The 24,102-nt window shown below is 46.4% G+C and overlaps 1 protein-coding gene across 1 annotated transcript in view; it reads left to right on the top strand.

Annotated features, from left to right (window-relative positions):
• The window catches only part of CLTC (clathrin heavy chain), a 112,666-nt gene that overhangs the window by 40,048 nt on the left and 48,516 nt on the right, over nucleotides 1–24,102 (top strand). Inside the window, exons 3-10 of the mRNA XM_081945372.1 lie at nucleotides 3,293–3,561; nucleotides 6,495–6,656; nucleotides 8,248–8,361; nucleotides 11,635–11,808; nucleotides 15,001–15,198; nucleotides 17,656–17,856; nucleotides 21,511–21,663; nucleotides 21,975–22,097. Of these exons, the coding sequence (XP_081801498.1) occupies nucleotides 3,293–3,561; nucleotides 6,495–6,656; nucleotides 8,248–8,361; nucleotides 11,635–11,808; nucleotides 15,001–15,198; nucleotides 17,656–17,856; nucleotides 21,511–21,663; nucleotides 21,975–22,097 (1,394 nt within the window). The remainder of the gene's footprint in view (nucleotides 1–3,292; nucleotides 3,562–6,494; nucleotides 6,657–8,247; nucleotides 8,362–11,634; nucleotides 11,809–15,000; nucleotides 15,199–17,655; nucleotides 17,857–21,510; nucleotides 21,664–21,974; nucleotides 22,098–24,102) is intronic.

Consider the following 24,102-nt stretch of genomic DNA (forward strand, 5'->3'; position numbering starts at 1 on the left):
CCCTCCCTTGAAAATATTGCAACACAATAGCAGCCATGAGGTGACCACACTCACCGCCTCTTGCATCTCAAAAAGAATAAGACCGCCAACCTCCCTCCCCCCAAAATAAGGGCAAGCGCTTATTTTGGGAGTCAAAAAAAAAAGACCCTGTCTTATTTTCAGGGAAACACGGTATCTTTACAATGGATGCTAAATGTCTCGGATAAACCACTTCTTTTCTTCCCCCAAAGCACAGCAATGTCCACAGATTGCCACGTTTTTGTTTCCCTCCCCGTGGTGGATAAACTTAAGGTCTCAACTGTCTCATTACAGCAGCGTCCTCTTTTCTGACGGCTTTAATGTTTTATCACTATTTTTGTCACACTTCCTAATGCTTTCTTGTGTGTGCAGATGGTGAGTTACCTCTGTTTCGGATTGTATTTGCCTTTGTCCCGTTTTATGAAAAGAGAATGCCAAAAGATTGGAAGGCTTCAAAAATTAGCGTTTGCCGCATTTACGAAGGGCTGCCGATGGGCAAAACTCAGTGATCCAGGAACGGGATGCTCTGGGACACTCCTGGACATCTTCTGGATTAGTTAGTTCTGCGCATCCCTAACCAGAATCACTCTTCATGTCGTGTGAAATTTGGGGTTCCAGCACTCGGTGACAATTGGGAAGGCGGGGAAATAATAATGGATTAATGCTAGAACCTGCAAGCATTTCTGCTTGGGTGCGCATCGGACTTTTTATAAACGGGACAGAGACTTACAATATCATATCTGGCTGTATATTGCTTTTTGTGTTTATTCTGTATATATAACGTGGTGGGGGGCTGAAATGAAGCCTTTCGGGCTTTCAAAGGAAAAAAAAAAGGGACGAGTTCTTAGCCTATTGATTTATGTATATAAATATTGATTTATACCCCCATTCGTTCAGGATTCAAGGCAGTTCCCTAGCACCTCCCTTGTAAAAACTACCCTCCTGAAATCCATGATCATGTAGGGTTGTTGTTATTGTTGCTTTTTTTTTAAAAAAAAAATCAGCTTAACCTTCTATTTAAAGGACAACATCTGAATATGGAATCTAACTCTTTGGTGGACAAGTGTGAGTCTTTTAACCCTCAAATTTAGTGTTTCATTAGCTTTGAAAGTCTTTACCTGCATAGTTCCAGTGCTTTGTGTTCCTTTGGATTGAAGGTGGTGCAGTCTTGTGGGGCTGGTAGTGTCCTTGGAAGTATCTGTAGCTCAACCTCTTAGTCCCCCCGCCCTCCAAACGTTTTAGCCTGTTCTCCCCTTGTTCCAGTATGTTCGCTTCTAGCCTCCCCTGCCTCCCCCTGCTCCTCCCTTCCACAAATGTCCTATCTTTACGTAGAGGTATATTCTCTTCCCCGTGCTTGTCCTTTTAAACAACATCATCAATATTTTATAGCAGGGGTGGGGAACTAGGGCCCTTTTATGATTTGTGGACTTCAAGTCCCAGGATTCCTGAGCCAGGAAGTTCGCAAGTCTTAAGCTCAGGAATTCTGGGACTTGAAGTTTGTTTAGGGTATGTTTAGCTTAAGAGAAAGAAGGACTAGGGGAGACATGATAGCAGTCTTCCAATATCTCAGGGGTTGCCACAAAGAAGAGGGAGTCAAACTATACTCCAAGGCACCTGAGGGTAGAACAAGAAGCAATGGATGGAAACTAATCAAGGAGAGAAGCAACCTAGAACTGAGGAGGAATTTCCTGGCAGTTAGAACAATGAATCAGTGGAACAGAAGTTGCCTCCAGAAGTTGTGAATGCCCCAACACTGGAAGTCTTTAAGGAGATGTTGGATAGCCATTTGTCTGGAACGGTATAGGGTTTCCTGCCTAGGCAGGGGGTTGGACTAGAAGACCTCCAAGGTCCCTTCCAACTCTGCTACTATATTGTATTGTATTGTATTAAGTCCACAAATCATAAAAGGGCCCTAGTTCTCCATAGTGAGGGGGAGGACTATCCACCCTGCTTTACGGTAATTGACATGTAAGGGGGGTAATTTCACAGGGTTCTAATTATTTGTGTTTTATCCCTTCTCTATCCTACATTTTCCTCAAAGATCTTCAGAGGAGTTCTCATTTTATTCTTAGAGAGCGATCCTGTGTAGCAGATTAGAGAGGTTAGATTAGATTATATGGAAGGCCATTTCCTGAATTTAGATACCCACACAGGAATTCAGACACACATTTTCCTGGTTTGTGGGTCTCGGCTAATGCACACTTAACACCACATATAAGAAGGGCTTTGAAAGTACCAGTAGAAGAGATTATCTGTAGCTCAGGGTTGACCAGTGGGGTTCTTGGTCCTCGGAGCTTGGTTGTTTCCTTGCAGAAAACTTTTCATTACCCAACTAGGTAATGTCATCAGTGCTAGGAGGGAGTGGGGTTTTCTCTCATTTTATATACAAATCAGGCTTGTCCCGTCAGTATTCGTGGGATGGTTCATAGCGATTCCTTGACGAGGCTGTTGTTGGGGAACTTGCATGAACAGTCTCACCAACACTGGCAGAGTAAGCGATTGGTAGATAAACCGAGAGTTTACCTCCTCTCTTTCAGCACTGATGATGTAACATAGCTGGGTAATGAAACGTCTGCAAGAAAGTAACCAAGTTCAGAGATCCTCAAGGACCCCACTTTGAAAGTTGGCAGCGTGACCCATGTTGAACATTCTTGGGGTATTCCTCTTGGTGACCTGCACCCCCACTCTTCCTAGTTGTAAATATACTCTCTCCCCTTTCTAACCCTCCCCCCCCCCACCCGTGTTTGCTGTATGTTTTAGTCCATAGTATGCGTTAAGGGCAGCAGTTTGTTTAAAAAGCTTAAACTAACAACTCCATCCACAGAAGTGCCCACAAGATAAGACAGGGCAGCTAACCTTGGGCGATCCCCGTATTTCTCCTAGATACGGATATTATTAACGTGTGTGTTGCACTGATGTTGTATGTCTTGGTGTACTTTTTATCTTCTCAAGCAAGACGTGAAATGAGTTGCTTGGGTTAAGGATGAGTAACTTTGCATGAATGTGGAGCATCATGAGAGAAAACACGTGTGCTGCAACTGGCTTTGAAAGCCCTTAAATCAGTTCAGCCCTTGGCTCTCTTAGACTCACGTAGGACAGAAATGGCCCATGAGAATTCGGCCATTTTTACTGTCACGTGACCGTGCATGATCCTTTCCCTGGGCTGGGATTTGGATATCCAGATAATCTTCGCAGGCTTAAACATCTGCAGGCTGCTAAGTGACGGTGCCATCCCGAGGAACTCCGCTCAATTAATTCATGCTCCTGTCTTTAGCTGGGAAGACCCTTCAGATTTTTAACATTGAGATGAAGAGCAAAATGAAGGCTCACACCATGACGGATGATGTCACCTTCTGGAAGTGGATTTCCCTGAACACCGTGGCGCTGGTGACCGACAACGCTGTTTACCACTGGAGCATGGAAGGAGAGTCTCAGCCGGTCAAAATGTTTGATCGTCATTCCAGCCTTGCGGGTTGCCAGATTATCAATTACCGTACCGATGCCAAGCAGAAATGGTTGCTTCTGACTGGAATTTCTGCACAGGTAAGAATATTAAGGCCCTGCGGTAGCTTGAGATGAAATGGGAACAGCAGCTCCTTGGCACGCACGCGGGAGTGCTGGAAACTAGAAGAGTAGTGGGACGGCGCGCATGTGCATGCTGGGAAGTTGAGCTTGTGCTTTCCTGCGCACGCATGCACGCCAGCAAACTGGAATTTTAGTTTTTGGCAAGCATGCGTGCGCAAACACCAGCTGGCCAGCACACCGGAACCCGGAAGAGCAACAGGTGACGGGTGGTGTTCCCGGAGAGGTGGGTCTGCATGCCACTTCCAGCATGCATGCCATAGGTTCGCCATCACAGCCCATTTCAGACAAATGGTATAGCTCAGGGGTGTCCAAACTTGGGAACTTTAAGACATGTGGACTTCAACTCCCAGAATTCCCCAGCCAGCCATGCTGGCTGGGGAATTCTGGGAGTTGAAGTCCACAAGTCTTAAAGTTCCCAAGTTTGGACACCCCTGGTATAGCTCCAAAGCATGCAAATGCGAGGAGATAAATAGGTACCATTATGGTAGGACGGTAACAGCGCTCTGTGACATCATGCTGGCCCAACGACCAATGAAATATCTTCGTAGAGTGCGAACTTGAAATGGAGATGAGCAATGTCCCCTTCAGTCGGCAACAACTAACGCAGTAAAATCCGCAGGGATTCCTTTACCTTTTTTATAGCCTGAATGGGAATGAGCATTAATTAAAGCTGGGATCTCTGTTAGAGGACGTGGGAGAGAAGGTGGTTACTTTCTCACGTACATTCTGTGAGAAAGCAGCCAAAATTCCCCTCTAGAACTGTTTGTTGTCGCAAAATTGAAATCTTTGTCTCCGAGGCCAGTCCGTGACCCATTTTAGTTCTGCTTCCCGTGCAGCCTTGATCTCTCCGCAGAGCGTTGGCAAAGCCTCAACAGCTAATCTGCGAAGGACCCCTGCTAGAAACCTCACCTTGAAATTTTGTTGGTTACACAAAGAGACACACATCCTGCAGGCAGAATTGGGGGCAAATGAAAAGAGAAACATTTCCGATTTTCATCCTATGCGGTGGTTCCTAGTTTAACCCTTAGCCACAGACGGACTATGTCGCCTACGCTATTATAGACATGAGGTCATAATGATCATTCATACAATCTCCTTAATCTGTGAAAATACCGTATTTTTCAGAGTATAAGACTCACCAAGGTTTTGAAGAGGCAAATTTTAAAAAAAAGTTTTTGCACTCTGCAGACCTCCCCAAAACAACCCGTTTTTCGCGAAAACAGGCCCGTTCCCCCCCCCCCCAAAAGGACATGCATAGCCTTTAGGAGGCTTGTAGATTGCTCTTGGGGGCTGCGGGGTGGGGTGAGCAAAAACCGGCCTGTTTTTCGCTCATTTTTGCCCTCCCCAGCCCCCAGGAGCACTCTATAAGCCTCCTAAAGGCTATGCATGTCCTTGTTTGTGAAGGGGGCGGGGCCAAAAATGCTGTATTCAATGTATAAGACGCACCCAGATTTTCAGCCTCTTTTTTGAGGGAAAAAGGTGCTTCTTATACTCCGAAAAAATACGGTAATAGGTGGGATATGTTGCTAAATGTACTTTGTATCATTACAATTTTCATTTATTGGTCAAATTAACACATTTTATAAATTCTGTTCGCAACCGGAATGGTCCATTTCTAAAAATAGGGGTGTTCCGAACATTTTGGAAAACAGTTGCGGTCACTAGGACCTCAGGTCTACGGTTAAGGGTTAAAAGCTTCCTTGATTTAACTCACCCCCCCCCCCCACTTCCAGTCTTAAAACCCAGGTTTCAGCCTCTGTTATTAATTATTTTCTTTCGAAACCCAAATCTCAGACGTTTATCAACTCTCTTAAGGTGTTGGCCTCCCCGAGACGCCTGGTAATGTAACGAGATTTGGTTTCAAATGCATTGGAAATAGGTTTTTATTTTAATAATGCCGGGCCACAATTAACAGGGGGAGGGATAAGTCACCCTGTTGTGGTAGCTTTGGTGGCTGTATTGCTGGCATTTGCCTTGTGTGGAGGCCTCCAGTCTTTTCAGTCTTTTCTGCCCCAGAATTCCTCAGCCAGCCTTTAAGACTTGTAGGCTTCAACTCCCAGAATTCCTCAGCCAGCCTTTAAGACTTGTAGGCTTCAACTCCCAGAATTCCTCAGCCAGCCTTTAAGACTTGTAGGCTTCAACTCCCAGAATTCCTCAGCCAGCCTTTAAGACTTGTAGGCTTCAACTCCCAGAATTCCTCAGCCAGCCTTTAAGACTTGTAGGCTTCAACTCCCAGAATTCCTCAGCCAGCCTTTAAGACTTGTAGGCTTCAACTCCCAGAATTCCTCAGCCAGCCTTTAAGACTTGTAGGCTTCAACTCCCAGAATTCCTCAGCCAGCCTTTAAGACTTGTAGGCTTCAACTCCCAGAATTCCTCAGCCAGCCTTTAAGACTTGTAGGCTTCAACTCCCAGAATTCCTCAGCCAGCCTTTAAGACTTGTAGGCTTCAACTCCCAGAATTCCTCAGCCAGCCTTTAAGACTTGTAGGCTTCAACTCCCAGAATTCCTCAGCCAGCCTTTAAGACTTGTAGGCTTCAACTCCCAGAATTCCTCAGCCAGCCTTTAAGACTTGTAGGCTTCAACTCCCAGAATTCCTCAGCCAGCCTTTAAGACTTGTAGGCTTCAACTCCCAGAATTCCTCAGCCAGCCTTTAAGACTTGTAGGCTTCAACTCCCAGAATTCCTCAGCCAGCCTTTAAGACTTGTAGGCTTCAACTCCCAGAATTCCTCAGCCAGCCTTTAAGACTTGTAGACTTCAACTCCCATAATTCTGGGAGTTGAAGTCAACATGTCTTAAAGCGGCCAGGTTGGGAGACCTCCGGTTTAAAGTGTTCTGCTAGTTTAATGCTGTAGGTTCAATGTTCTCACGACCCCTTCCCTTCCCTTCTTAAAGCAAAACCGTGTCGTCGGAGCGATGCAACTTTATTCTGTGGATAGGAAAGTGTCACAGCCCATCGAAGGCCACGCTGCCAGTTTTGCCCAATTCAAGATGGAAGGCAATACGGAAGAATCCACTCTGTTCTGCTTCGCAGTCCGGGGGCAAGCCGGAGGCAAGGTGAGCCTGTGGGTCCCATCTCCATTCATCCATCTCTGGGGAGGGGACTTTGGCCTTCAGTGGGTTTTTATTTTATACAGGAAGTCCTCGACTTACAACCACAGCTGGGACCAGAACACCTGTTTCTAAGCGAGTCGGTTGTTAAGTGAGTCGCACCTGAATTATTTTTTTTTTTGCCATGTTTGCTAAGTGAATCACTGAAGTTTTTAAATAAATAAATAAATAAATAAAAATGGATTTATTAGCCGCTCCCTTTCCAAGTAGGACTCGGGGCGGCAAGTGAGTCACGTGGTCATTAAGCAAACCTGGCATCCCCTGTTGATTTTGCTCGCCGTTAGCCAGCTGGGAAGGTCCCAAATAGCAATCGCACGAGCCCAGGATGCCACGGTCATTGTAAGTAGATGCCAAGCATGTGAAGTTTGACCAACTGACCACCGTACGTCATTTTTTTCAGTGCTGCTGTAACTTCTTGCTTCAGGTATTGGATGCGAGTGAAGAGCATCCCATCCTGATTAACAGAAGGCATACAGGACTTAACATCTGAATCATCATCATCTCTATTCAGTGACCCCATAATCCCTTGTGGGGTGGAGTTTGGGCAACTGAATGGAGCTGAGTGTTTACTGGCCGGATGCTCTTCCAGATCGCCAATGCGGAGTTATATTCAGCAGATATATTCTCATCGTGCCCAGAGAGAGAAATATCTGCCTCTACTTAGGATCGAACTCACAGCCTCCCAAATGCGAGGCGAGAGCTCCACCTCTAGGCCACCGCACCACTTGCTTAACATCTGAATGCAGGACACGATTTGCTTATTGTATGCTGACCAGAATCTAGGTGATTAGAATGACACAGGCAGGTCATCCTCGACTTACAACAGTTCATTTAGTGACCGAAGTTACAGTGGCACTGGAAAAGTGACCGTACGACCGTTTTTCATACTTGCAACCATTGCAGCATTCCCATAGTCACATATTCAAAATTCAGGTGGTTGGCAACTGACATACAATACAATACCAATACCAATACCAATACCAATACTAATTACAATTCAATAGCAGAGTTGGAAGGGACCTTGGAGGTCTTCTAGTCCAACCCCCTGTTTAGTCAGGAAACCCTATACCTTTTCAGACAAATAGTTATCCAACATCTTAAAAACTTCCAGTGTTGGGGCATTCAGAACTTCTGGAGGCAACTTCTGTTCCACTGATTAATTGTTCTAACTGTCATATTTATGACGGTTGCAGTGTCCAGGGGAGGGGGGGTGTCACATGATCCCCTTTTGCCATTTCCTGACAAGCAAAATCAATGGGTGAAGTGAGATTCACTTAACAACACTGTTACTAATTTAACAACGGCAGTGATTCACCTAACACCTGTGGCAAGAAACATAAAATGAGGCAAAACCCGCTGAACCAATTTTCTCACTCCGCAACATAAATTCTGGGCTCAATTGTGATCGTACGCCAAGGGCTACCTGTGGTCTGTTTCCAGCCCTGGGGCCACCTCTTCTTGTTTGATAAAGCCTAGTATTGGCAATCATGGATCCCTTTCTAAAGATGGCCTCCAACCTGATTTTCTTTCTGTACAGTTGCATATTATTGAGGTCGGGGCACCTCCCACCGGAAACCAGCCATTCCCTAAGAAAGCCGTGGACGTCTTCTTCCCACCGGAAGCCCAGAACGACTTCCCTGTAGCAATGCAGGTATGGTACATTAACAAGCAACGGCCTTTAGGTCTTCCTCCATGGAATAAGCAGGCCAGCTGGCCATGTGATCCAATTTTTTGTCTAATGCAGGGGTGTCTAACTTTGGCAACTTTAAGACTTGTGCTGGCTGGGGAATTTGGGGAGTTGAAGTCCACAAGTCTTAAACTTGCCAAGGCTGGACATCCCTAGTCTATGTTGTGGCCTGGCAGCAGAGCTGGCAGCTGACTTGGACAGTGAGGAGGTTGGGGAGGAGCATGGGCCAGTCCTGGAGTCTGGGGAAGGCTCTGATGAGGGCTCTGTGTGGGAAGCAGAGAAGGGCCCAGGGCCGTATGCCAGTTATGAGCTGCCTTCAGACATCAGTGAGGCAGACAAAACAGCTGGAGCCTGTTCCCAGTGTGCGTATGCGCAGAGTTGCCAGACGAAGGGAACAGCTAAAGAACAGGGGTCGACTTACGAGTAAAGCCACGGGTGGAGGATGAATGGCCCCTCCCAGAGGAAATAAAAGAGGAGCGAAAGGGGAGTGGAGTTTGCAGGAGACAGTTAGATCACTTCATTGGTTCGTGACTCTCTGAGACTCCTTGCCAAGTTTTGCAGATATCGGCCTGGCAGCTCTCCAAGCCAGATAAGGTCTGTGACCGTAAATCCTCCCTTGAAAGACTTTGCTGGATGTGAATGAGCAGAATTCACAGCAAATTAATAAAAGGGTTTTTTGTCCGGACAAGAGGTTTGCTTCATGCTCTTGGGAAGCCTCAGTCGGAATACCAAGCTAAAAAGCAGGAGACTCTTGAGTTCAAGTCCTGCCTTAGCCATGTAAGCCAGCTGGGTGACTTTGGGCCAGCCACTCACTCTTAGCCCAACCCACCTCACAGGGTTGTTGTGGAGAGAACAAGGCGGAAGGTATGTTTCATGTCTTGGGTTATTTGTAAAAGCCATCAAGTGGTATACAAATGACTAACTCAATAAAATCAGAGGGGCTTAAAGGAATCAAGTCAAGACACTAAAAGAATTAGCAAGGCTTAAGGCTTCCCAGCTCCCAGCCTTGCATTTAATGTTGTACCTGTGATTTATAGAGCAAAGTTCAGGTATTTAGGGGCTTCGGTAGGCCTCTTGATCCTTAGTCTGGGTAGCTTTGCAACTTGGCAGTTGGACAGTTCAAACAATCTATATGAACATACCGTGTTTTTGATGAACTGGGACTCTGCACGCCTTGGCTGGTTTTAGAAGAGCAGAGTTCATTCTCTAAAAAGTCTGTGTTCTTTTAAAATTATCTGCAGAAAAGCATGAATAGGGTGGGGGGAGAGAGTAGTGAGCCTGGTAGAAGGCCTTGAAGGACACAGGGAAGACCAGGCAAGGAGGAGATAAATGAAGCTTGAACCCAGGCCAAGGAAATGGTTTACGAAAGTATCTCATCTCGGAGAGCCAGCTGCCCCTCAAATTCACCTGAAGATAAAAGGGGGGGGGAGGGTAATACGTCAAGCCTTGCAAGCTTCTTTTACAATAGCAATAGCCCTTAGACTTATATACCCCTTTACGGTGCTTTTACAGGCCTCTCTAAGCGGTTTACAAAGTCAGCCTATTGCCCCCAACAATCTGGGTCCTCATTTTACCGATCTCGGAAGGATGGGAGGCTAAGTCATATTTGAGCCAGTCAGGATCGAACTGCTGGCAGTGAGCAGAGTTAGCCTGCAATAGCAATAGCACTTAGACTTATATACGGCTTCACAGTGCTCTTACAGCCTGCTCCAAGCAGTTTACAGAGTCAGCACATTGCCCCCAAGAATCCGGGTCCACGTTTTACGAGTCTCAGAAGGATGGGAGGCTGAGTCAACCTTGAGCCTGGTGAGATTTGAACTGCCAAATTGCAGGCAGCCGGCAGTCAGCAGAAGTAGCCTGCAGTACTGCATTCTAACCACTGTGCCACCATGGCTCTTAGAATAGCTGTTCTAATAAAAGTAATTCTGGATCTGCACAGAGTCTAGTCTACCTTATTCCCCCCCCCCCCTTTCCATTCAGTCATGTCTGATTCTTGCAGACTGCCTGGCACATCCCTGCAGTTTGCTTGGCAAGGGTCCCCCCCCCACCCCAAAGATATGGTTTGACATTGCCACCTTCCTGGGGCTGAGAGAAAGGGCTGGCTCAAGGTAACACACCTGGCTTTATGCCTAAGATGGGACAAGAACCCAGAGTCTCCTGGGGATTGCCTCAAAGGCATCCAGCTGGCTTTCATATAAGATAGCAATAGCACTTAGACTTATATACCGCTTCACAGTGCTTTTAGAGCCCTCTCTAAGCGGTTTACACAGTCAGCCTCTTGCCCCTCAACAGTCTGGGTCCTCGTTTTACCGACCTCGGAAGGATGAAAAGCAGAGTCAACCGTGAGCCTGGTGAGATTGGAACTGCCAAATAGCAGGCAGCCGGCAGTCAGCAGAAGTAGCCTGCAGTACTGCACCCTAACCACTGGGCCATCAGGCTCAAGATAGCTAGAACTATGTAAGATAGCGCTGACTAGAACAGGGGTCAGCAACCCGTGGCTCTGGAGACACATGTGGCTCTTTCATCCCTCTGCTGCGGCTCCCTGTTGCCGGTCGTCGCGACAATTTTGAGAGGAGCTTCTGGTTGGCGGGGGGGCGGGGGGAAGAAGCATAGCACGCCAGGAGAAGACTCCACGGCAAGGGGCAGGTTTTCTGGTCAGCTCCACAATTAATAGGGCTTTCGGTTATGACAGGTAGAGGAAAAAGTACGCCGCGCTAGGAGGAGATTCTATGGGGGGGGGGGGGAACCGAACTTCTGGTTGGCTCCAGAATTGAACAGGGCTTCCGGTTAGGACCTTTGTGGTTCCCGGAGTTTTCTGTGGGAAATGGGTTGAAATGGTTTTTTGAGTGTTTAAGGTTGCAACTCAAGAGTCTCCTGGTGATTGGCTCAAAGTCACCTAACCGGCTTTTACACTTAAGTCGGGATTAGAACTCTCAGTCTCCCAGTTTCTACGCTGATGCCTTAAACATTGCACCATATAGGCTGTTGTGAGCCTTTTAACTCACAGGACCGAGATGAAGCCTACTAACATTTTTGAAACCTGGGGATGAGCAAATAAGATACCTTTAATGCAGGTTAGCTGTCTCCGCGACTAGGATGGAAGTTTGATACCGAAGACCGTGCTAACTTGTTCGGCTCGTATGGCATACATTGAACAGTCTTTGGTGGGTTTTCAACTACAGTAACTTTGCCTTGAGGTGGCTACCAATTACCCCTCCCTCCTCTTCCTATTTGCAGATTAGCGAGAAGCACGATGTGGTCTTCCTGATCACAAAATACGGTTACATCCATCTGTACGACCTTGAAACAGGCACCTGCATCTACATGAACAGAATCAGTGGGGAAACTATCTTCGTCACCGCGCCACACGAAGCCACGGCTGGAATCATTGGGGTCAACAGGAAAGGACAGGTAACGAGCGGCTTTAATTTTCCGGGGTGCAGGGGGCTTAGGCCGGGGTGGGATTGAAAAACGTTAGCAACCGGTTCTCTGCCCGGTTGCTGGGTGGGCGTGGCCATAGGTGAGTGTGGCCTACTCGGGCTCCTGAACCACGACGGGAGGGGGGGGAGGCGTTTTTGCCCTCCTCAGGCTCTGGAGGCTTTCCGTGAGCCTCCAGGTGAGCGAAAATGGCCTCCCGTGGGCTTTAGAGGCCCTCTGGAGGCCGAAAACCAGTCCATTTCAGGACTTCCAGAACTTCTGGAAGGCTCGTTTTTCGCCCTCCCTAGGCTCTGGAGGCTTTTGTCGAGGCTCCGGGAGGGCAAAAATGATTTCCCCTGGGCTCCGGAGGCTAAAAATAGGCCCATTTCCAGACTTCCAGAACTTCTGGGAGGCCCGTTTTTCACCCTCCCAGAGCCTCCACGCAGGCTCTGCACTTACCTGGCATGATGAATGGGCCGCGTTGGAGACTCCTGGGAGGGGTGGGGTGGGGTGGGTTGAGCGGGGCCAGCCAGTCCTTGCAACTACCAGTTTGGCGAACCAGATGTAAAATTAACATCTGATTCACCCGAACCGGCTGAATCCCACCGCTGGGCTTGGGAGGTGCTGCATGTGAATGGATTGAGGCCAGGTCAGTGGGGGGGTTCAGCCGGTTCCAGCGACCAAGGCCTGCCAGACCCCCGAATTGTTTCTCGGCGTCACTATCTCGTTTTCTGCGCATGCGCAGAACAATTTTTATTGCACTGCGCGTGCACGCACAGCATGCATCAAGCGCATGCAAAACGCCCCTGCAGGCGGCGCGCAAACCAGCAACCTGTCAGTAGTGCCTGCCAGAACAGACCCCTGGTCCAGGTGGGTGCATCTGTGCAGGTAATCCTTGACTTAAAGCCATAGCAGAGCCCCAAATTTCCATTCCTAAGCAAGGCGCTGTGCCCCATTTTGTGACCTTCCTTGCCACAGCACAGTGAATCACAAGTAGTAGTTACATTAATAAGACGGTTGCTAAGTGAGTCTGGCTTCCTTATTGACTTGGCTTGTCAGAAGATTGCAAAAGGCGATCGCATGACCCCGGGACCCCAACCGTCATAAATACGAACCAGTTGCCAAGTGTCCAAATTTTGATCACGTGACCATGGGGATGATGCAATGATTTAAGTGGGGGAAACAGTCATAAGTCACTTTTTCCAGTGCCTTTGTAACTTCGAATGGCCACTAAACAAACGGTTGTTAGTCAAGGACTGTCTGTATAGGGCTTTTTAAAATGTTCCTTTTTTTGTTTTCTTGGACATTAGCTGACTACTAAAAATTTCATGTAGTAATTTGGACATAGGTCCCCCGTCAAACCTTGGTGTGCTGTTCCGTTCCACAAAACAAGTCAAAAGGTTTGTATTTGAATAGTAGCAGTAGGTCGAAGTTCACAGCCTATGGAAAAGCTGTTCAAACTCTCTTGGCAATATTTAACAGGGTCAACCTTGAAAGATCTTTCTTGATCAGATGGTGCTGGCTTTCAGTTCTGGCCTGCTGCTGATAGCTGCTTCCCTGCCAGGAATTGGAACTGCCAAATTGGTTCGCGGTCGGTTCTGAGATTTTCTTCTGCTGCAAAAAAAGGAAGGAAGGGAGGGGGAGAGAGAGAGAGAGAGAGAGAGAGAGAGAGAGAGAGAGAGAGGAAGGAAGGAAGGAAGGAAGACGAAAGAGAAAGAAAGAAAGAAAGAAACAAAGAAGAAAGGAAAGAAAGAAGAAAGAGAAAGAGAAAAAAGAAAAGGAAAGAGGAAGGAGAAAGAAATAAAGAGAGAGAAAAAGAAAGAAAGAGAAAGGAAGAGGAGAAAGAAAGAAAAGAAAGAAAAGAAAGAGGAAAGCGAAAGAAAGAAAAGAAAGAAAGATTGAGTTCCTAGGAGCTATCCTCACTCCCCTGATCACATTAATCTGTTAGTAAGCTGCTACAGCTCCTTCAAAAGGGGTGGGGTGGGGGAAGGATCCATCTGCCATATGGTTATCAGCCTGGAAGAGGCACTGATAGAAGCTCAAAAATATTTCTATTGCAATGTTTTAATTAAAATTACCATAGATAGATAAAGATAATAGGAAAATAAGAAGAGAGGTGTAGGGGACAAGAAGCATTGACTTCTAACTTTTTTTTAGCACAGTAAAGTAAAAATTAAATTACAGGCATAACTTTTTTACTTTACCAACTTACCAAATACGGGCCATCTCTGTAACCGCAAGTGATATTATTAATAATAATTAAGATCACTTGTGATATTAATTAATAATTAAAACCCAACATCAAGAGTGCCGATTAGATCGGTTTGTTGTTATAAACATGGCTAATATATTTTTAGCACATGAGCCTTGATGACGTAGTAGTTGAATGTAGCATTGCAGGCTGACTCTGCCCACTGCTTGTAGTTCGATCCTGATGCAGGTCTCAGGGTTGACTCAGCCTTCCATCCTTCCGAGGTTGGTCAATTGAGGACCCAGATTGTTGGGGGCATAATGCTGAGACTGTCAAACCGCTGAGGGAGGGCTGTAAACCACTACGAAGCGGCATATGTGCTATTGATATATGCGCTAAGTGCTATTGCTAGTTGATGATGACTATAAAGCAGGGGTGAAATGCTTCTGGTTTGGGCCAATTCGCCTGGACTGTTAGTAAAAATGCTAATAAAAGTTTTTTTAAAAAAGTTCCCACAATCACGAGGCACAGCTGATTGTTGCACAGCTGATCATTGGAATTTTACAAAATCGTTTTAAAGCATTTTTTTTTACTACAGCTTTTTCTGAACCGCTAGTTTAAAAATGCTTTAAAAAGTCGAGTAGGTGCGCTCACATTGCTACCGAACCGGTAGCAAAGGTAAGTGGATTTCACCTCTGCTATAAAGTGATCCTTTGCAAGAAAACCACCAAGTTCAGAGAGTAAAAAGTTAAAAAGTTGAGGCCGCAATGTTACTATGAGGCACCGAAAGAAGTCAGAAATCAACCCTTTCCTTTCCTTTTTAGCCCTTTATCCTCCAGTTCTTTCTCTTCCCGTTTTTCCTCCCCCATTTCCCCATCTTCACTTTCTTTGGTCTTTTATATCTTGATCATAAAACTTAACAAAACGACTATAGAAACAAGAATGCAAGCTAGCCTAATGATGAACCTTGCTCTATCCCTTTCCCTCCATTCAAGGTGCTTTCAGTGTGCGTGGAGGAGGAAAACATCATCCCTTACATCACCAATGTGCTGCAGAATCCCGACTTGGCCCTCCGAATGGCCGTCCGGAACAATCTCGCCGGGGCCGAAGAGCTCTTTGCCCGAAAATTCAACACCCTTTTCGCCCAAGGGAGCTACTCGGAAGCAGCCAAAGTAGCAGCAAACGCCCCGAAGGTATGGAAAATGTCCCAAGTGATCCATGCTTTGTCTTTTCTGTTTTATCTACTACTCAGTCTGAATCCTCGGTTCGTACCCTGCTTGTTTGTTTTAGTTTGGTTTTCTGGCACTGGCATGCAAGTAGTCCTCAATGTATGGCCACAGTTGGGGAGCAGAATTTCCAGTGCTATGCAAAAGTCTATGGAGATTCTCAGTCAGCCAGGTTGTCTCAAAGGTGCTTTTTGGGCAATTGGACTTCCTTGTTTTTCTGTGAAGACGTTTCACTTCTCATCTAAGAAGCTTCTTCAGCTCTGACTGAATGGTGGGGAATGGACAGATTTATACTCCTGGCAGACAGCTGGTCATTTGCATCCTTTTTAGAGGGTCGTTGAGGCCACCTGGAGGTTTATTTGTGTTCTCAGGGACATCTGAGTAGGGGTGTGCTACCATTTGCACTACTCAGGTGACCCTGAGGTCAGAAATAAACTTCCAAGTGGCCTCAATGACTCTCTAAAAAGGATGCAAATGACCAGGTGTCTGCAAGGAATATAAATCCTTCCATTCCCCATCATCCAGTCAGAGCTGAAGAAGCTTCAAGTGGCCTCAATGACTCTCTAAAAAGGATGCAAATGACCAGCTGACTGCAAGGAATATAAATCCTTCCATTCCCCATCATCCAGTCAGAGTTGAAGAAGGTTCAAGTGGCCTCAATGACTCTTTAAAAAGGACGCAAATGACCAGCTGTCTGCAAGGAATATAAATCCTTCCATTCCCCACCATCCAGTCAGAGCTGAAGAAGCTTCAAGTGGCCTCAATGACTCTCTAAAAAGGACGCAAATGACCAGCTGTCTGCAAGGAATATAAATCCTTCCATTCCCCATCATCCAGTCAGAGCTGAAGAAGCTTCAAGTGGCCTCAATGACTCTCTAAAAAGGATGCAAATGACCAGCTGTCTGCAAGGAATATAAATCCTTCCATTCCCCACCATCCAGTCAGAGCTGAAGAAGCTTCAAGTGGCCTCAATGACTCTCTAAAAAGGACGCAAATGACCAGCTGTCTGCAAGGAATATAAATCCTTCCATTCCTCGCCATCCAATCAGAGCTGAAGAAGCTGCTTGGAGGAGAAGCGAAACATCTTCAAAAGAAACCCAAGAAAGTCCAGTTTCCTCTTGAAGAAAGCATCTTTGGCATAACCATGACCTGGATATGACTGAGAATCTCCATAGACATTCATTATGGGGCTATCGCTTGCAAAAGTGGACCTGACCAGCTGATTTCTTGGCTGTTAGTTGCAATTGCCCCAACTAAGTCTTATGCTTGTGGCTTGGAATTTATTTATAATTTATTTATCACATTTATTGGCTGCCCATCTTACCTCTGGGTAACTGTAGGTGGAATGCACACTTACAATTGCCATTGGGTCTTTTTAATACAATTTAGGCAGCGTTGCAAAGTATTGTCCAGTCACTGGCTGGCAGACTTGAGAAAAAAAGGTATCAAACATATCAAATAAATAAATAAAAGTCCATTCTGAAACTAGACAGGGAGGCTTTTACCTGCTGCCTCCCTAGCCGGCTGTGGCACATTCTAGGTCAGCTGTGCAAGGCTGGATAATAGTTGGACTGAGGACTTTTCAGCCATGGTGGCGCAGTGGCCAGAATGCGGTATTGCAGGCAAACTCTGCCCACTGCCAGGAGTTCAGTCCGGACCAGCTCAAGGTTGACTCAGCCTTCCATCTTTCCAAGGTGGGTAAAACGAGGACCTAGATCAGTGATGGCGAACCTTTTCGGCACTGAGTGCCGAAAAGGGAGCAGGCACGTACTTTGCGAATGCTGTCTGGGACTTGACCCTGAAGAGGAGCTGCCCAGGGGTCATGCACGTGTCAGAAAATGCACTTCCGATTTCCAGTGGGCACATGCGCGTCGGCCAATTATAGGCAGCATGCACGCGCGATGTTCAGCTGGCCAGCGTGCATGCTCACGCCGGAAAACGGAAGAGCAGCTCTTCCAGTTTCCGGCACTGCCACAGGTACGAAGGCTCAGCTGATCGTCGCATGGGCGCCAGAAACCCGGAAGAGGTATGGGCGACACCGTGCATGCCAGGCGACATGGCTCCCCATTCCACTTCGGGCACATGTTCCTTAGGTTCACCATCACGGATCTAGGTGGTTGGGGGAAATATGCTTTGTAAACCAATCAGAGAGTACTCTAAAGCATTATGAAGTGGTATATAAGTTTAAGCGATACTGCCGTTAAGGCATGAGGACTTCAGCTTCCAGAATTCTCCTCCTAGCCAGTGCGCTCAGGGAATTCTGGGAGCTGAAGTCCGAATCTCCAATTTGAAGCACATCGATCTAAAGGTTCTGCAAATAGTTTATTTTTTTTTATTTTGTTTTTACTAATGTTGTTGGACCATCTTGACCGATTTGCAATGGGTAGATGGTGTATTTTATCCTCCTCTTTTTTTAAAAAATAGGGAATATTGCGCACTCCCGACACCATCCGCCGATTCCAGAGTGTCCCAGCGCAACCAGGACAAACTTCCCCTCTGCTTCAATATTTTGGCATTCTGCTGGATCAAGGGCAGCTGAACAAGTACGAGTCCCTGGAACTCTGCCGGCCGGTCCTCCAGCAAGGACGCAAGCAGCTCCTGGAGAAATGGTTGAAAGAAGACAAAGTAAGGCATCTGTTTGATAGGGCATCTTTGAAGATGGGGTGGTCTTAGTGACTGTCAGCTAAAAGGTCATCCTTTCTGCTAGGTTCATCTCCAACTGTGCAAAGAGCACTCGTCTGTCTCCAAGGAAACGGAAAATGGTTTTAAGTTCAGGTTAGGTAGCTTCTGCTGGATGGTTTTGCTTTGAGATTGGTGCCCTGGCAGGGAATCACAGAATAGCAGAGTTGGAAGGGACCTTGGATGTCTTCTAGTCCAACCCCCTGCTTAGGCAGGAAGCCCTATACCATTTCAGACAAATGTTTGTCCAATCTCTTCTTAAAAACCTCTAATGTTGGGAGCACCCACAATTTCTGGAGGCAAGTTGTTCCAACGATCAATCATTCTCACTTGTCAGGAAATTTCTCCTTAGTTCTAGGCTGCTTTTCTCCTTGATTAGTTTTCATCCATTGCTTCTTGTCCTGCCTTCAGGGGCTTTGGAGAATAGGTTGATCTCCTTTTCTTTGGGGCAGCCCTTCAGATACTGGAACACTGCTATTGTATCACCACTAGTCCTTCTTTTCATTAAACTAGGTAAAGGTAACGATTCCCCATGCACATACATTCCCAATTCTAGGAGGCAGTTCTTATCTCCGTTTCTAAGCCGAAGAGCCAGCGCTGTCTGATGACAATTCCATGGTCATGTGGCCGGCATGACTAAATGCCAAAGGCGCATGGAATGCTGTTACCTTCCCAACACAGGTGGTCCCTATTTTTCTGCTTGCATTTTTACATGCTTTCTAGGTTGGCAGAAGCTGGGACAAGTAACGGGAGCTCACTCTGTTACGTGACATTAGGGATTTGAACCGTCAAACTGCCGACCCTTCTGATCAACAAGCTCAGCACCTCCCAATTCCTGCAACCGTTCTTCATACGTTTTAGCTTCCAATCCCCTAAATCCTCTTCGTTGCTCTTCTCTGCACTCTTTCTAGAGTCTCCACATCTTTTTTTATATCTTGGCAACCAGAAATGGATGCAATATTCCAAATGTGGCCTCACCAAGGCATTACAAAGCGTTATTAACACTTCGTGTGATTCTATTCCCCCTGTGAAACGCAGCCTAGAGTACCAGTGAAAAATGCCAGCTCTCAGATTGGCAGCTTCCTGGCGGCAGCATCTTAGGCATGGAAGACTTTGGCTCCTGGCTGGAATTTCTGGGCAAATGGAAGGATAGGAAATTGCCTTTCGGCTCCTTAGCTGAATTACGTAATGTTGCCCTTAAATGAGTGACCTTTCCCTCAGCTGTCAGTTGTTGCCAGCTGATGGATGATGCTTGCCTGCAAGCATATTATGACTTCTGTCTAATGCCAAAATAAAAATCACACACACACACACACACAAGCGCACACACTAACTCTTAGTGGTGAAAATCTCAAAAATCATTGTCCAAAATCTTGCCATAAATAGAATAGCTAAATTCGTGCCCTGCACCATTTTCTGACCTCACCGATGACAATTTATCTTTGTGATTCTGAACTTAAATCAAGATTGGAAACTTCCAAATGTTTGGTACATTTTTTCCCCCAAACACTGGGGTGTGGATGATGGGGCAGGAATCTTTACAAAATGTGCCTTTTGATAATTGAGGCAACAAGGTTCTTCTTTTGACATCCATAACCGCAGCCTTGGAATTACACCTCCTCATTCAGAAATTGTGTTGAGACCGTGCTGGTCCTTGTTTAATGAATGCTTTGGCTTAGTTATGGCCCTTAATTAATATCTTAACTCCTGGGAGTCAAAGGTTACTGAATTCTGCAGCTGGTCTTCTAAATGTTGTTACCTCTCAAGAAAATGTATTAAAATCATCTAAGATAGGGAGCAAGGGGGCCTTCGTGGTTAGGACACTGGGATGTAGGTTAGCAAGCTCGTGTTCAAGACCCGAGTGTTGCTGTGGCGTGGGGTTGAGCTTCTGTCCTTCTGGGGCAGGGTTGAGCTCCCGTCTTTCTGGGGCAGGATTGAGCTCCTGTCTTTCTAGGGCAGGATTGAGCTCCCTTCTTCTTGGGGCAGGGTTGAGCACCCGTCTTTCTGGGGCAGGGTTGAGCTCCCGTCTTTCTAGGGCAGGATTGAGTTCCCGTCTTTCTGGGGCCGGGTTGAGCTCCCATCCTTCTGAGGCAGGGTTGAGCTCCCATCCTTCTGGGGCAGGGTTGAGCTCCCGTCTTTCTGGGGCAGGATTGAGCTCCTGTCTTTCTGGGGCAGGATTGAGCTCCCTTCTTCCTGGGGCGGGGTTGAGCACCCGTCTTTCTGGGGCAGGGTTGAGCTCCCGTCTTTCTAGGGCAGGATTGAGCTCCCTTCTTCCTGGGGCCGGGTTGAGCTCCCGTCTTCCTGGGGCCGGGTTGAGCTCCCATCCTTCTGGGGCATGGTTGAACTTCTGTCCTTCTTGGGTCAGGTTGAGCTCCCGTCCTTTGCTCCAACAACTGCCAGGGATATGAAAGGTGCCCCCGAACTGTGCATCTCCCAAGTAACTATGATGTCTCCAGCTAATCCTTTCAACCTAGAATTGCGTTGGGGCTTCTGACATGAATGCAAGCAAGCAGTCTTAAGATATTGCCCGCAGTTCAACCTTTACATTTTAAACTTGATTTCTGGATTCAGCTCAGTTTCACGCTTCTCCCTCTCTCTTCTGGAAGACTGGGATGGAAAACATAAAATTGAAAACAAAAGCTGAGTTCCTGCACCCAGGACTTCTTTTCGTGACACGCGCCCTTAGCTATTTTCGTTTTACAGGGAATGAGCTTAAGTGGCCACCAGCTTAAATCTCAATCTGCTTCCATTCTTGATGGGGGTGTTTATTACCTGACCTTTTGGTGACTTGTCAAGGACAGCTCTCCTGGAAGGGGTTTTGCTTCCTTCATCCAACGTCAACTTCCCTGGCGAAGTAGATCTGTGGCTTTCTTCTCTGTTCACTTGCACGATGAGGACTAGCTGCAACAGGCACTGCCCTGTGTTTAATTTTGTTTCTACTACCCTGTTTCCCCGAAAATAAGACCTCCTGAGATAATAAAGCCGGTCGGGCTTTTGAGTGCATGTGCTAAAATAATCCCTGCCCTGAAAATATGGCAACAGCCATGAGGTGACCACGCTCGCCTCCTCCTGCACCTCAAAAATAATAAGACCTCCCCGAAAATAAGGCCAAGCGCTTATTTCGGGGGTCAAAAGAAAATAAGACCCCACCTTATTTTTGGGAGAAACATGGTAGACATTGATCAGAAGCGCCACTCATTGTTTAACCTCGTGCCGACATAACCCTTAAGACAGGGGTGTCCAACCGTGGCAACTTTTAACACCTATAGACTTCAATTCCCAGAATTCTCAGCCACCAGAATTCTGGGAGTTGAAGTCCACAAGTCTTAAAAGTTTTCACAGTTGCACAGCCCCTCCCTTAAGATGTTCCTGCAAAGCAGCATAGATCCCTTAGTTAGGAAAAAAAATCGCATACTGTACCAAAATGAATATTATATTTTGAAGACTTCTTTAGGATGTATGGTGTCCTCAACCGCTTGTCACATTGAGCCAGGTAGGAAAGAGTTCCTACTGCAATTTGTTTTATACATGGAGCATCCTATTGGGTATTTAAAAAACAAACAAAACCCACCAATCTCTGAAATGCTTGCTTTTAAACAGCTGGAATGCTCTGAAGAATTGGGAGACCTCGTGAAGTCTGTGGACCCAACACTGGCCCTAAGTGTCTACCTACGGGCCAACGTTCCCAATAAGGTCATTCAGTGTTTTGCTGAAACGGGACAAGTTCAGAAGATCGTGCTGTATGCCAAGAAGGTAATTGGTTTCCCTGAAATCTTTTTTCTTCTTCTTTGAAGCCAGGCCAAACTTGTAGCCGCCACCATGTCTTGTGGTAGATCCTGGCCATCTTTCGGTGAGAAATCTTTAATCTTAATCCTTGTGTGAAATACCGTATTTTTCGGAGTGTAAGATGCATAAGATGGTTGGGCTTTTTCCGTTTTCAGTCTAGAAAGGGACCGAGCCAAATGCAGACAAACTCAGGATGCTCTCACTCCAGCATACAAAATGCAGCAAAGCTAACAAAATATATATGTATTTTTTGGGGGGCATGCACACGCCCTTCCTAGGTTGGCTACACTCCAGATTGGATCTTCCTCCTGAGAAACGTAATGCGGATCAGCCCGGACCAAGGACAACAGTTTGCCCAGATGTTGGTGCAGGACGAAGAACCTCTGGCAGATATTACCCAAGTAAGGAAATGTCTTGAAAGAGAGAGAGAGAGAGAGAAGGACATTGGGGTCTCTGTCCGTTCTCTCCAGCAGGCTGCAATACGTGGCTTTATCCTGCAGATCCTCGGTTTCCTATAAAGTCTGTTCACACTGTTGCATCTAAAAGGAACATTTCAGTTTCTCCAACAATCCTGTTTCCACATGAATGTTTCTTGTCAATTCCAGTCGTTGACCTCTTCATTCTTTGTGTAGCCTTGAGCGATGCTAGCAGGAAATTTGGGAGTGTCGCAATCTCAAAATTCAGAGCGTGTGCCCTGTTGTGAAGTAAAGGTGCCATTAAGCAAGCATGAATCATAACCATGCTGCAAAGCGTTCAGCATGTGGGAACGTGGCGGTTCTTAACCATTCTGAGCCATAAGTGTACGAGTGGTCTTTAAACTCAGCTTGCCCATAAACTGAATGACTATATAAGACTTTGATGGAGGAGAATAGAAGGGAGAGGAAGAGAAGGAGAGAGGGTAGGAAGGTGAAGAGGAAGGGTAGGAGTAGGAGAAAGATAAGGGAAGAAGGAAGGTGAAGGAGAGGAGGAAGGACAGGAGTAGAGAAGGGAGGGAGGGTGAAAAGAAAGGAAAAATAAGATGGTGTTACAACAGGAGGAAGGGATGGTAAATAAAGCAACCCAAACTGTATGTTATAACCTATTAAATGAAATAATAAGTGCATAAGAATGATAAATGTAAAAAAGAATAACCATTGTGTGAATGTATACTTAAAATGATATGTAAGAGAATGAAAAATTGAAAAAAAAATTCTGGAGTATGCTTGAGCCCCAGTGAAAGACCAAGGAATTGGGGGGCTGCACAGATCTCATGTTCTCCTGATCTCGTGTGGAAGGTGAAGTCTCAGCAGTCATTTCTTGATGGAAACAGGTCCTGCTTGCTAAATCTTTCACTTGGCCCCTTGAGAACATGCAGATGTATAAGAATATTCCTCTGATTTGAGGGGATCCTCAAAGCAATCTTTGAATTCTGTAGGATTCTAGAGCAGTCTTAAAGTTGTACAGCATCAGGCTTTGACACTAAAGTGAAAACAGGTTTTGTGAAAAACAGGTGCATATTTGTCGTATATGAAACGTCAGAATTGAAGCCTTTAGCCTTTCATGAGCCATGGTGGGGCAGTGGTTAGAGTTCAGTATTGCAGGCTACGTCTGCTGACTACCGGCTGCCTGCAATTTGGCAGTTCGAATCTCCCTAGGCTCAAGGTTCACAGCCTTCCATCCTTCCCAGGTGGGTAAAATGAGGATCCAAATTGTTGGGAGCAATATGGTGACTGTGTAAACCGCGTAGAGAGGGATGTAAAGCTGTATATAAGTGTTCTGTCCTGTGAGTCTAATGAATATGCAGACACAGGCTTGGCTGTCTGCCACGACTAATTACAGAGATAAAGCCACCCCTTGGCTAGGAGCCTAGAACGCTATCTTCAATAAACCAAGATTAGACTTAATGTTTTCTCAACGGCTAGTAAAATGGACTGTTGTTTCCTGTAAAGATTCCCCTCCCGTCGCTCCACCTATAAACTCTTTGGGAGGGGCCACAATCGTAGCCAGCTGTCCCTATTTCCTTCTATGATGTTTTCTCCACAGCTGCTCCGTTCTCCTCTCAGCTCTACGCACACGCACATCAGGGACAACCTCCCTATATTTCTCTTCACTGCTCCCTGACTCAGATGCCACCTGGTAGCCAACAGGCCTCTCTAGTTCCTGCTCTGACTCCAAACACCCTCCAGAGTCTTCCTCATCCTCCAGAGCAGTCCCATAATGGTCATCACTGTCAGAGTCCACCAACAGCTCAGCCGGCCGCTGCTGGGCCACAACAAGAAGTCTTAAGTGCTATTGCTATACGGCTCTGTGTTTCATTTTAAGCTCTTTACTAGGAATGTCCTGGGCTTGAAAAGCCCTCATTTTGTGCTCAAAACACATGCTTCAAATGCAAACAGAGCAGTCTGAAATTTGAAACACCCCTAAAGA

This window comes from Natrix helvetica, assembly GCF_964273705.1.
Source record: "Natrix helvetica genome assembly, chromosome: 2".
NCBI classification, from domain to species: domain Eukaryota; kingdom Metazoa; phylum Chordata; class Lepidosauria; order Squamata; family Natricidae; genus Natrix; species Natrix helvetica.